At 56.5% G+C, this 13,534-nt stretch overlaps 1 protein-coding gene across 12 annotated transcripts in view; it reads right to left on the reverse strand.

Annotated features, from left to right (window-relative positions):
* TNS1 (tensin 1) overlaps positions 1 to 13,534 on the reverse strand; it is a 202,565-nt gene that overhangs the window by 20,010 nt on the left and 169,021 nt on the right. For 5 of the 12 annotated variants that reach the window (XM_043577779.1, XM_043577782.1, XM_043577778.1 and 2 more), the window contains 5 exons: positions 11,281 to 11,477; positions 10,316 to 10,391; positions 6,540 to 6,632; positions 5,433 to 5,471; positions 435 to 633 (listed from right to left, as the gene is read on the reverse strand). In XM_043577779.1, the coding sequence (XP_043433714.1) occupies positions 435 to 633; positions 5,433 to 5,471; positions 6,540 to 6,632; positions 10,316 to 10,391; positions 11,281 to 11,477 (604 nt within the window). Of the gene's footprint in view, positions 1 to 434; positions 634 to 5,432; positions 5,472 to 5,914; positions 5,939 to 6,539; positions 6,633 to 10,315; positions 10,392 to 11,280; positions 11,478 to 13,534 lie in introns of all 12 variants that reach the window. The other 7 variants (XM_043577781.1, XM_043577784.1, XM_043577777.1 and 4 more) reach the window with 2 other exon arrangements.

Raw genomic sequence — 13,534 nt, forward strand, 5'->3', positions numbered from 1 at the left:
GAGCCAGACGCCTTTGGTCTGAATCCTATTTCCGCTGTTTAGCCTGCAGGACCTTGAGCAAGCTACTTGGCCTCCCTGTGCCTCAGTTTCCCCTTCTGAAAAGTAGGATCCTAAGAGTAGCATTTAGCAAAGTGCCTGGCACACTGGAAGACTCACTAGATAGTGGGTGCTGTCGTTAGGTTTTAAAGTTGGGGGAAGGACTGGTTTACCACGGTGCATGGTGGTGCACGTCTGGCACAGTTTTCTGGATGGTGGCATTGAATTCAGCCTGGGAATTATAGTTCACCCATCCTCATGCTCCACGAGATTTGGCACCTGGGATGCTCTCCCAATGCACCCTGGGGAGCTGGTGTCCAAGGTGCAGCCATCTGGACGTGATTTCTACCCGCCTGCGCTCCAGGCAGATCCAGGCCTGGACCCTCCTCCCCACTTACCTGTCAGCACTGAGGATGGGGCTGCTGGTGGAGAGGGGGCTGGGGGAGACAAAGGAGCTTCCCAGGGTCCCGTTCCTCAGGGGCATCTCGTGGCTATAGGCCTGGACAGGTGGGGCGCTAAAGCTCTTGGGCTCCGGGTCCTGAGTTCGGGGCCCAGCCACTGCCGTCCTCACCACCGACTCCACGTAGCTCCGGGGCTCTGGAAAGGGCCAGAAGAGACACTGAGGTCCACGAGGGTGCAGTGTAGACCCCTCCCAACCTGTCAGGGAACGCAACAGCGTTTCCCCAGCCTGTGGGGACAGCTCCCAAAGGACAGCCAAGCATGCAAAGGGCACTCCTCAGGCTCCGGCCTACCCACACTCCCCCTCTTCCCAGTGTCTTGGAGAAGCTGTAAGAGCCCCCACAGAGCCTTTAACCAGGGCCTCGCTCACAGAAGCTTCCCAGAAACGGACCCCAGCTTTGCCGCTGAACACAGCCATCGTAGAATCTTCCCTCCTAGAGCTAGGACACCTGTCTATAGCTGGCACCCCTTTTAGCAGCTTCTTTCCTTCAAAGACCCTTCTACCCAACCTCCAGGCCCTTCAAGGTCCCCCTGGCACCGCTGGAGTCTGGGCTCTACAGTGAACCCAGAGCTCCAGCCCAGCCTTGCCCACATTCGGGACAGAGCCAGGGTTCACATGGGCTCCACCCACGCCCAGAATCCACAAACAGGCTTGCCGGCCTAGCAACAGGCCCGAGCTGGTGAGTCACGCCCAGCCCCTTCCCTGCCAAGACACACCCACCCACCTTGCCTGACACACTTAGCATTCCTCCCGAGACCGACATGACTATCCCTGTCTGGTGTTTAGCAGAGTCTCAGAATCCGGGGGGGGGCGGGTTGCAGGACAAGTGCCAGCAAGGCCGTTCTACAGGTGAGGGCGCTGAGGCCTGGGGAGAGCGATCAATGTGTCCGGAGGTGCGGCCGGGAGCCATATCTCCTGACCCCCAGCCGGCGTTTGTCTGACCCTCCTCCCAGACCTCTGAGGCCAGGCCTGAAACTAACTCCGTGCTACGCAGGGAGAAGAAGCAGGGCACTCGGCCTCTCCAGGGAGGATGATGTTCCCTCCACCTCCACACCTGGCACCATCCCGTCTCCCCCAAGAGGGACATGATCAGAACACAGGCTCACACACTACCCACAATCGGGGCATCTGCTGAAATCAGCCTGAGAAAGTGAAGAACCAGAGAATCCATGCTGCCCTGGGCCGGCCAGGCCCCTGGAGCTTTCTCGGGCCAGGACTGTGTGACAGCAGATGGGGGGAGGGCAAGATGTCTTCAGAGGGTCAAGCATGGGGTGTTGTATTCCAGGTACAGAGCACAGGGTGATACAGCCACCTCGGTGTCCTGAAGCTGGAGTCCATACAGGCAGAGGTAAGCAAGGCCTACCCAAAAGCCCCCCTCCACCAGCCAGGCCACCCAGCCACGTCACAGAAGCCCCAGGCCTCTGTCACTCCAAAGGCATTGGTTCTGGGCCGACCATGCCCGAGGGCCTGCTAGAGCCAGGAGATGCTACAGAGACCCTCTGGCCCAGTGCAGGCATGCGCTTTTGTAAAAGGTTCGATAGTAAATCGTTTAGACCATTTAGTAAATGGTCTCTGTGGCAACTACTCAATTCTGCATTTGTAGCACAAAGTCCTAGACAATTCGTGAACAAAACAGCATGGCCGTATGGCAATCAAACTTTCTTTACAAAAACAGGCAATGGGCCAGATGTGGCCATAGTTTACTGACCCCTGATCTCACCTGTCTCCTCAGCCCAGAGAAGTGGGGTGATTTGCCCCAGAACACACAGCCAATCAATGGTCATAGGTACTAGCACTGTGGTCTCCTGATTCTCAACGCCGGCTCCCGGTAGCCTAGAGAAGGGCCAGAGCCCCACGGGGACACCAAGAGCTGGCTGCGACCCAGTACTCCAGCATGTCAGCCAGAACTATTAATAATAATAACAATGGCAATTACATGAGCAAAGGAGGAGAATGTAAGTCCCTCACCCCGTCACAGGAGACCGAGGGACACAGCTGGCCTAGGAAAACAGGCGGTCTGACCTGGAGCTGCCCTCCCGCCCACTGCACACACACTGGCCAGCTAAAGTCCGGGAGGCAGTCGTTTCATGTGTCTTTAGTCTTGGGGGGTGGGGGGGATAGCTGTGTCCTGGGGTAACCCATCAGGGCAGAGGAACCATGCAACAAGGAGCCCACAGAAATGGCAATGGAGACGCAAAGCCAGAGTCTACTCTCCCCTCCCATCCCTCGCCATTCTGGGTCACTCTCTGAAAACTCCTCTTGTACCTTTCCAGGCTCCTGGCTTCACCCGGGTGCCCACAGTCCTCAGCACCCCTTTTCTCTCACCGGAAGACAAGGACGTCCATCCGCTCTCTGGCCACCCTGGGATCCTTGCTGATCTACACTTGCAGTGCCCCCCAACCCCCTTGCCTACAGTGTACCCTCGCCCAGGGTACAACCTCCAAATGGAAACAGTGGGGCTGGGGACTGAGTTCTCTTCTTCGTGAAGGAAGGAGAGGAAGAAAGCCATTCCCCCTTACTCCAGCCTCCAGCTCCCTCTTGCTCTCAGCCTCACTGATTTTGCAGTTCCTAGAAACAACATGCAGTTCCCTCCCACCCCAGGGCCTTTGTACATGCTTTTTCTCTACATCAAATGCTTTTCTCACCTCCCAGTTTCACCAAGTTAATGTCACTCACCCTCACATCTTACTTCTTCAACCAACGTCAGGTTCTTGGCTATAAGGTCTCATAAACTGCATCCCTTCCCTTTGGAGTGCCATCTCAATGCGTAACTCCAAGTAACCTGATTCTGGCTCCTGATCACGTATATGCTCCATGAGATTAGGAATCACAGTACTGCGTATCAGTATATTCCCAGAGCCTGGCACAGTGACTGGCACGTAATAGGGACGTGAAATATGGAATCAATGAATCAAAGAATGAGAGGATACATGTAAAGCACTTAGCACAGTGCCTTGAGAGCAGATCCCCCTAAAATCTGCTCTTCCTCTAGCCGAGTAATTCTGCCTCTGATCATTTTTCCTCACAGGCATCTTTCTCTGAATTTCCCACCAAAATTTCAGCAGGGAGATCAAGCAGAGCTTCGGACGGTCAGCAAACAATGTGCTCTGGTCTGACCAGGGAGGTGGTACATGAGTCAAGGAAAATGGAACTGGCCGGGAGCCTCGCTCCCCGGCCCTCTCCCGCCCCGCACCCCAGGCCACGACAGCAATTCCGACCCCCATGCTGGAATCCCAGGGCTCAGTGTCTGGAGGCAAGAGGGGGGCTCTGAAATAGCCCCTTGACTAGGAGACAGGAGACCTGTAAGTCCAGTCTGGGCCCTCCTGCCTCCTAACTGGGGCCTTGGGCCGAAGCCCCAGACCCTCACTCACAACACAGGCCTCCGTCCCACATCTGTGGAAACGATGGGTCCAGCAGAGGTGATCCCCAAGAACCATCCCCTCCAAACTCTGTGGCTCCCAGACACACAAAGGAGGGTCGGAGGACTCGGGGCCTTGAAGGCTGAGAGTCATTTGTGCGGTAAAATGGGCAGTTCAGTTCTGCTGAGACTCACGTCTCTGAAGTGTCACCCCAAAGTGGGAAACACAACATCCAGCACCTATCAGCCTGTGGGATAATCCCCCCCTCAGAGCCTCCCACTGGAGAGGGCTTGTGGGTGCTCCTGGGCCCCAGCATTTCTGGACTCCTGTCCCATCCCCACTGCCCTTCAGGATCTAGGAGCCAGCAGCCAGCCTGGGGGAAAGCCCTTCCCCACCCCCTGACTCCCGTAGGAGGCTGGGGAGAAGGGCAGCCAAGAGCACGCTGTGGCTCCCCCCACTTGGGGCCTGTTGCTGGCGGCCACCTCGTTCTGAAACCCCCAGGCAGCCTGGGGCTGCTGCCCAAACTCTGGCTGGTGTCCAGTGTGCAGATTCAGAGGGGCACAGCTCATGCCCACTTTGGGGGTGGGAAATCAAGGCGGTGAGTGCAAAGGAAAGAGGCAGGTGGGATTCAGAAAAGCAGATAAAGCCTTTAAAGAAAGCAGGCCACACAGAACGAGGGCCCGAGTAGGAAGTCAGAACATTTAACATGTCAGAGCTGGAAGGGACCTCAGTGCCCACCTCATCCAAGCCCCCCTGGTGGAGACGGGGACCCTGATGCCCAGAGTCACACACAGACGGCCTTGGCCAGCACCCCCTTCATTTCACCTGATGCTCTTGAATCATCACTTGAATCCTGTTCCTAATAAGTTAAAGGTCTCCAAGCAGATTGTGTCCTGCCTCTGCTTATGTCCCCTCCTATGTCCCCTGCTCTGCTTCGTGTACAACACAGAATTCATCTAAACTGAAGGTTAAGCTGGGACACAGACTTGCAAACCCCTTGAAACTGTCAAAATTATGTGCACGGTGTCCCGATGCATTTGTGTGGGAGGAGATCCATAGCTGTCATGAAATCCCCAGAGGCATCCAAGATTCCAGAAAGCAGACTCCCTACCCACCACCTGTGGTAGCAAGGGCTTCAAGGGGGCAACTCTAGGCTCTAAGTCTGCTGAGAAACCTGCTCTGAGCTATGCACGTGGGGCACGCCCCAGGAAGTGGGATAACGTGTGTCCCTTCGCCCTCTGAGGGGGCTGTACGCACCGCAGGCAAGCTAGAGGAAGTGTCGCTGGGGGAGGAAGGGGCGGGGGTGGAGGGGGGGTGGATCATCGCGAGGTGGCACCACACCGGCACCCGGAGCTGGCTACGCCTGAACCTGTGCCCAGCTCCTTGGTCAGAACTCGGGGCAGCGTCCAGGGGGACAGCTCATCACCAGGGGGTGGGGACCAGAAAGCTATGTACCTGGTCATCTGAGACCCATCAGAAAAGAGAACTGCCCCCGAGCCAGCCCAACCAAGCCCCTCGTGAACAGCCACTGCCAGACTCAGAGAGAGTGAAGCGGCCACCAGCAAAGCCACACTTACCTTTGGGAAGCTCTGTCACCACCTTCCCCTCATCCTCCTCTGAGGGAAGATGAGAAGAGAGGTAGCAGGAAGGAGAGGCAGGAAAGAGAGGCAGATGATGAGGAGGTGAGGAAGAGCAGAAAGGAGAGAGAGAGACCGATTAACAGGGATTATTTCCTGAAAGAGAACTCACTGAGAAAGAGGTGGTAGGAAAGCAGGGGTGAGGCCAGGGCGGAAGAGCCAGGGTGAGGGGTAAGATCCACCCTGACAGGACCCTGAGGGCTCAGGGCGCACAGTTCAAGGACAGCCTCGTTCCCAGGGACAAAGCTCTCACGGCCCCTGCCCCCCCGGCTTACATCGCGAGCAGAAGTGTGCTGGCCGGTGAGAGGCAGCCCCAGCCCCTCTGCTCCCTGGTGGCTCAGTGTCCCTGGCCATGCAGACACCTCCAAGTGGGAGGCTGTGCCGGCCGTGTGGGTCACACATGCGTGTCATTGCCCTCCTACCTGGCTGGATCAGTCTTCTGGTGACTAAGGAGAAAAAGCAAAGTTGGCCCCAAGAGCCCCAGCCCAGCCCTAAAACCAGAGTCTAGGGAACAACCTTCTGGGCTCTGCCTGCGCAGAATGGCCACTCAGGGACCAGGGCCCTCCACTCTCCCCTTCCCCACAGGGAGGAAAGGAGCTGGGGCACGTGATAAGGAAGTAGGAGGTGTGAACTGGGAGTGTGTGTACGTGTGTGTGTGTGTGTGTGTGTGTGTGTGTGTGTGTGTGTTTCCAAGTACACAGTGCCTGAACACTGGGGGATGGCAGAGCCAGGCTTCTGGCAGAGAAGGAAACTGAGGCCAAGCCTCCAAATCCCCCCGCCGGAGGACCCCGGGAGTGGCACTGACCCCATGAAGACTACAAAGGGACCTACCTGCCTCCACCCCTGCACAGAGAACCCCCACTCAGACCTGACAGCGTGGGCACAAAGCCAGGTTGCCATCTTGTTTCCAGAAGGGTCCTGAGAACCCATCACCTCGGGGCATTTTCTGATTAGATCCTGACGCCCCGCCCAGGACCACAGGGGTCCTCAGATGCTGACTCACTCCTTTGGCCTCCCCCCTCCCACCTTCCATGCCCAGTCACTCACCACCGGTAGGGTGCAACAGGATGTCTGCTGGGTTGTGGGGTTTCAGGCCAAGAGCCGACAGGGGTGTCTTGGCCAGACCTGGAGGGGAGCGCACTGTGCCAGAAAGAAGAAAGGAGACAAGGCGAGTGAGCCTCGGGGCGAGAGGTGTGGGGAGAGGAAAAAGGGCAGGAGTATGGACACCCATAAGTGAGGGCATGTCCGTGAGGGGTGGGCGACAGGAGGGGGTGCAGAAGAACCAGCCCCAGTCCCAGAAGTCGCTGCCACTGCCCTTTCCTGTCTCTGTGTTCCTCCACAGCTCCAAGGGTAGACAAAGTCAAGAAATGGAGCTGCCCCTCAGCCTGGTCCTCAACCTCAAGAAAGTAATTTCTTGACCTCAGTTGCATCGCCGTGATCCCCTTGAATCGCCACGGCTTACGACATACACACAGGCTTCTCTGGCTTTCTCTGACTTCCTCCATACTATACTCTCCCTTCCCTCATCCTCTTGTTCCCCGCCGATGCACAGTCTTTCTATACCACGCATTTCAATGGACTTAGAGAACTAAAGGAAATGGGATATCAAGACGGCACATCCTGTAAAGGACAGAGGGAGGAAAGGGATCCCCGGCAGAGCCGCGCCCACCCTGAGACCCCAGGGCAGCCCTCGGCCAACCATGTCGCTTGCAAATCCCAGGAAGAGAGAATTTCTCAGTGTGAGGCTCTCTGTACCCCCAAATCCCAGCGTCCGGGAAGAGGGAGAAGCCCCATCGCCACCATCCTTGGCCAAGAGCACTGACTCCCTGCGCAAACCCCAGGGCCCTTCTCAGCTGCCCGTCTGGGTTAGAAGTGTCATGGAACACACAAGGTCAGAGAGGGCTGTCAGCCGTTTTCCCATCAGCCAAGGACGTGGCCAACGTCCGAGCTGAACTGCAGGGCGGTGGTTATGCCCAGCCACGAGATCTCTCCTTGGTGGCAGTAGCTGCCTCTCCTAACACACCTCTGAGAAGAAGCAAAGAAGCAAGCTCTGTGTCTCCTAGCCCGGCCACGGGGAGCGTGCAGAGGCCACGGGCCCTGAGGACACGCAGCTGCACGGATCAGCCAGGGCCCAAGCCTGCCTGCCACATGCCGTTGGCCTCAACAGACCAGCGGCCACCCTCCGATGCCTAGCACACCCACAGCAGCTCTGGGCGCCCCCCCCAACAATCCTTTTCCCAAAAGGCAGAGAGACCTACAGGAAACAAAAGCTACAAGCTCTCAATGCAAGCGACATACATAAGTTGCTGGTGCACAGGTGGCTGTGTACATGGGTGCACACAGGAACAGTGGGAACTCGCAGGGGTCCAGGTGGGGGGCAGAGTCTATCCTCACACCATCCTTAGGTGCCAATTAGACAAATACAGCACAGGAGACAAATGTGTACAAACGTACACACCTGGGTAGTGAGGCAGATCTAGGTTTGCAGGTCTCTCTCCTTACATGCACACACACTCACACACACACACACACACTTTTGGTTTCTACCACCCTCCAGCCCCCCCCCCCTTACTGAAAATGGTGTCTTGCAAGAGATATTTATGAAGCACTTATTAATGTTTGTCAAACGAATGATGTGAACGTGATTAGTTACGGAGGACTGAGCCCAGCTTCAGAGACCACTGCCCATGGAATGGGCACGAAGCATCTCCAGCCCACAGGTGTGCATGTGTGGGCCCAGCTGGCGTAGCAGAGGCACAAGTGGCCCAGTGACCCAAGGTAAAGAGGACAAGAGGCAGGGGGAGGTTTCTCCTGGCTCCACCTCAAGCATCTCCAGCTGCCTCGTCACTCATGTCCCAGTCCCCAGGCATCTGGCTCTTCTGCTGAGGCAGACGAGTGGGTGGCCCTGAAGCCAGGCAAGGCTTTTGCTTCCCGACAGAGAAATTCCTCGCATTTCTCCGCCTCTGTCCTCTCTCCCAACCCTGTGCACCGATGAAATCGGACTTACTCTCCCCGCTGGGACACCAGGGCTGGCGAGGGCAGGGCGAGAAGAATGGGAACAGGCACACGGGACAAAACCTAAATCGAGCTCAGCCCAGATGGCTTCCATCCCAAACAGAGTGATGACCAAGATCCTGGCTGATTGGACCAACCGCGAATTGGAGCAGGGGTGAAGGCGGAGGGCTGAGACCAGGGAGGGCGATTCCACGGAGTCACAAAAGGCCACAGAGCTGCCTCTTGAGCAGACCGCCCTGGGCCCGCACTGTCCACGAGGGGAGCCCTGAGGCACACACGTGGCTTCAGAGCACCTGCGCGGTGTGGCCAATCTGAATCGAGATGTGCTGCACGTGTAACACACACGCCCGATTTCAAACACTCACTGTGAAGTAAGAAGGCAACACATCTCTTTGTATGACAGGTCTTTGGGGTTAAATAAAACCTGTTACTGAAAGGGATTTCACTGGCCTCTTTTTACATTTTTTAAAAAAGATTGTAACAGACCCCGTTAATATTTTTATCTTGAGGGGCGCCTGGGTGGCTCAGTCGGTTAAGCATCCGACTTCGGCTCAGGTCATGATCTCACGGTCCGTGAGTTCGAGCCCCGTGTCGGGCTCTGTGCTGACAGCTCAGAGCCTGGAGCCTGTTTCAGATTCTGTGTCTCCCTCTCTCTGACCCTCCCCTGTTCATGCGCTGTCTTTCTCTGTCTCAAAAATAAATAAACGTTAAAAAAAATTAAAAAAAATATTTTTATCTTGATCTACCTATTGAAACGATAATATTTTAAATATTTGGGGTTAAATAGAAAAATATTAAAATGTACTTCTCCGGTTTCCTATTATGTCTTTCAAGGCAGCTGCTAGAAAATGTCTCATCACAAACGTGACTCGTGTCCTGTTTTCCTTGGACGTGAGCTGCTACTCACGACTTGGGCCTCCTGCGTGTCCCAAATGACAGCCAACATCAGTTGTGCTGGCACCGTGGCGGGGGACTGGTGCCACATTCCTCCCTTCCTCAGGACAGCCAGCCACCAGGAGAACATGCCACCAGTTCTGTTATCACCCTCCTCCCCTCCCCGGTCTCTCCCTCCTCTGCTGCCCCGGGCCTGCCACAGACCCCCCCTGAGTCCTTCTCAGTATTGTCCCATCACTGCTGTCCCACAGCTGCCCTCTTCCAGCTCCTCCTGCCTCTTCTACGCCACCCCTGCACTCAGACGGGTCTTCTGTTTGGTGGGAAACACCTGTGTCCTTGGGGGATTTTGCCTCTCCAGTGAGTGCATCAGGAGGTACAAACTAAATGCTCCTGCCTGGAGACCAAGGATGGATGAGACGGGGACTCTGCCAGGCTGAGTGTTCTGGGCCTTTCTTTCCTTGATGGAAACTAAGTAGGTTGCCTGAAATGGAACAGGTGCCTGGATGTAGACAGAAATGGGCGTCAGGAGCAAGTAGGTCAAAGGGTATCTCAGGGACACATCGGCAAGTCACAGTCGCTTTAGGAATTGGGGGAGGCGGGGGGGGGGGGGGGATGTTGCACGCGGGATGCAAAAACTCTCAACAGTTAGGAAAAATCTAGACGGTGGGAGGCCGGGGACCCCACAGAAGGTCAGCAGGATCCCAAGCCTGTGGCTGCTGCATCCGTACATGTCTGCGCGTGGACAACGGAAGGAAGAGACGTGGGGCAGGATGGTGAAGTGAAATGAGTGGCAGATCCTGGCCACGCCCAGCATTGCCAGCACCTCCCCCCACACCGGGGTGCTTACTCAGGCCAGGGCTGAGAGAGGGGCTTGAGGGGACCCAGGGAAGACAGACTCAGTGAGGAGCTCTTACCCCCGCCGGGTGGTGGGCTGGTCGGGGAGGCTCCCTCCATCTCCTCAAAGGCTTCCTTGTAGCTGTGCAGATGGGGCTGCAAGAGAAGAACAGGGCGGGTAGAGGGGATGCCCACTGGCGGCCATACCCTGCAATCAGGGGCTTCCCAAGTAACCGGGCCACTAGTCCCCTCGTCAGCCCGACCACCCACCCCTCCTCAGGCAAGCACAAAGGTCAAAGGGAGATGGCCACCAATTTCTTCACCACTGCTCTTTGCAAAACCGTGGAAATCGGCTCTTTGCAAAACCGTGGGCCAGCATGGGTGGAAATGAGGGGCACCTGCCTCAGAAATACTGCACAACGGGGCCAAAGACAAGGGGCTGGGATGGGGGACTCGGGTCCAGAAGGCAGTCAGGAGAGAAAAGATGTCCAAGAGCCATTTATATCCAGAGTAACTCACTAGCCTGGATTGTATCCGACATGGGCCACTCGTATCAGGATCTTCCAAGATGCACGTCTACAATGCATATTCCTCAGCCCTGTCCCAGCCTTAATACGCTGAAATCTACTGCCTCCAACTACTGAAATGTCTCAGAAGTGCAAACATTTTGACATAGAAATTAGATATCCCAAGAAAACTCTATACCTAGAAAGAATTCAACGACACTCTTGTCAGTCTCTATGATCGGGTTCGGAGTGTAGAGACTGGGGTCATCTGTGTCATACCCAGGATCCTTACCACCCTACTAAGGGGCGCCCTTTAGGAGTCAAAGGGGGAACTTCAACCTCAGTGTTGATGTAAGAAGTGGGAGCATAGAAGTTATTTAGGGAGGGAAATGCCAGCTTCCACATGCCAGAGAAGAGACATAGGGTGAGAACTGAGTTTACTGACAGGAGAGTGTCATTCAGGTGACTATCGGGCCCCTGGATAGTTCAGGTGGGCTCTACTACCCTCTCTGGCCACAGGACACAGCCCAAGGACTCACCTCTTTGGGCCGCCCTCCAGGATTGAGGGCGATGGTGAGAGCCAGCTCGGGGGAGACGCACTGGACAGGGGAACGGACCCCAGGGCTACGGGGAGACGCGGGTTCTGGAGACTGGTTCTCATACTGTCCATCGCTGGCTGCCCGCCTCCGGAGAGGGGCTGGGGGTTCTGCAGGCTGCTTCTCCCGAGCCTGCACCCCTGGGAAGAATGCAGGGCATAGAAGGCAATGAGCATATTAGGCGAGAAAGGATCGATGAGGCCCGATCCCCCCAGAGAAGGCGGTGCACCTTAGCCAGGGGCCACACTGGAGCTGGGCCTGTCTCCCCTGAGTACTCCCCACCAGCTCCCTCCGCCCGCACCCCAGGCTTTCTCTGCAGGGCGGGGGAGCTGCTAAGGTTGGGCTGGCCTTCACCGGGAATCACTACCCTGCACAGGGCTGGGGCCCAAAGCACAAGGGCTGATACAAGAAACAGATGTCAACTCTTTGCAAACCCTGGAGGCAGAGGGCCAGAGCTTCCAGGGAAATGAGGGAAGGTGGAAGGCGGAGAGACAGTCTCCAAGGTGACCGCGTCAACCGACAAGCAACATCAGGCCCGTGGGGAAGAAATTTGGAAAGAGCCAATAATGCATCATCTTGCAAATGGTGCTCCCGAGGAGAAACAAAGAAATGACTCAAGTCTTATCGTGAAGTCCCCAGCCCCAGCTGGCCCCTAGAATATCGCCGGTCTTCTCTGGGGTTCCGCACCCTTCCTTCCATGGATCTCTGAAACCTCTCGCCAACTTCCCTTCCGCCGGCCCCTCATCTACTCACCCCTTTCCTCGCCCCAAAGATGGTGAGCTTCCCACCCTCCCCCTCCCAGCAGAACAGCAGGCAGAGGGGCTGAAGTCATGAGCTCCATCTGCTTTTCTGTATCCCCTCCGTTCCACAGGCCCGGGCACGTTGGGAGCCTCGCCCTCCTTCCTTCCCACTCCGTCTTCCCACAGCTGGGCTGAGGCACGGAACCCATTGCCTCATGGAGCTGGCTCCAGAATCCTCGAAAACTTACTCCCCAGGTCCCGGAGGCCAAGACCCAGCCTGAGGACAGGCTTCTTGTCTTCATTATCTTGTGTGAGGGAACTTTCAGCTCTGCCTTCACCGCTTCCCGGGAGGGCAGGTGAAGTGAGAGGAAATGCCGGGATATACCAAAGGTCACGTAGGATGCTGGCCGCACCCACCTCATCCCAGCACATCTGGGAACGCTGTCCCACTGCACACCACTCACGCACACGCACACGCACACACGCACGCGTACCCACCGCTGGCCACTAGAAATGTGCCAGCGCAGCCAAGCAGAAATCACCCTCCTGCAGAGCGAATCGTCTACCATCCACAGTGGGGTCGGGGTGCCCCCAAGTGCCCCACCCCCAGCTCCAGCCTGGCTCAGCCACTAAGGCTGCCATGAGAAGCACTTGCTGGGAAGCCTTCCTACTTGTCATGAGCAGCAAGATGCCGAGGCCAAACTAGGGCCAGACACACACTCCCTCTCTCACACACACACACAGTCACTCATGTCCCATTACTGGGGGCCCATCCAGAGAGCAGCAGGACTGGCATAATTTACAAAGGCACAGCGGTGCCCAGATGGGGTGGGGTCCGCTTTGGGCTCCTCATTGCCCAGAGGCAGCCTCCCCGTTACCTCCACCAAGACAAAAGAGCCCCTTGATGGGGACAGTGATCCAGGCTCCCAAACGGCTCTCCTTAAAGCAAAAAAGCCGTCACCTTAAAATGCCCTTATTTTCAGAATAGAAGCATGGGGGTCACATAGCCCTAACTAGGGTCTGAGCATCAGCCCGGGTCAAAGGTGCAGGCAGGCCCTGAAAGGGCTGAGCAGCGCCCGGGGACCCCGCAGCAAACCCCAGGCTCCCAGCCCTCAGAGAAGCAGCAGCATCGAGGGCCACTTCACAACTGAGGGTGCGCCTGCCTTCACCCCGCTTCTCCCACCTCCGCTGAGCCCCTTCCTCCCCTGGCCTCCTGGGCAGCCTCATCTAGAGCTGCTGCTCATTTCATTCCTGGCAAAAACATTAGAAAGAAACAGACATAGCCATTGATTTTCTAATAATAATTGTGACAAAGGAGGCCCATTTGGGAAAGGCTCTAGGGGTTTGGAACGAAGTTCAGCCCCAAGGTTAAAAGAAATGCATTAGGGCCGGTTGTCAGTTCCGGCTCACCCAGCCCGGCAGCCTCTTTCTGGCAGGTCCCTGTGTCTTTGCAAGGG

Source organism: Prionailurus bengalensis, chromosome C1 (assembly GCF_016509475.1).
Source record: "Prionailurus bengalensis isolate Pbe53 chromosome C1, Fcat_Pben_1.1_paternal_pri, whole genome shotgun sequence".
NCBI classification, from domain to species: domain Eukaryota; kingdom Metazoa; phylum Chordata; class Mammalia; order Carnivora; family Felidae; genus Prionailurus; species Prionailurus bengalensis.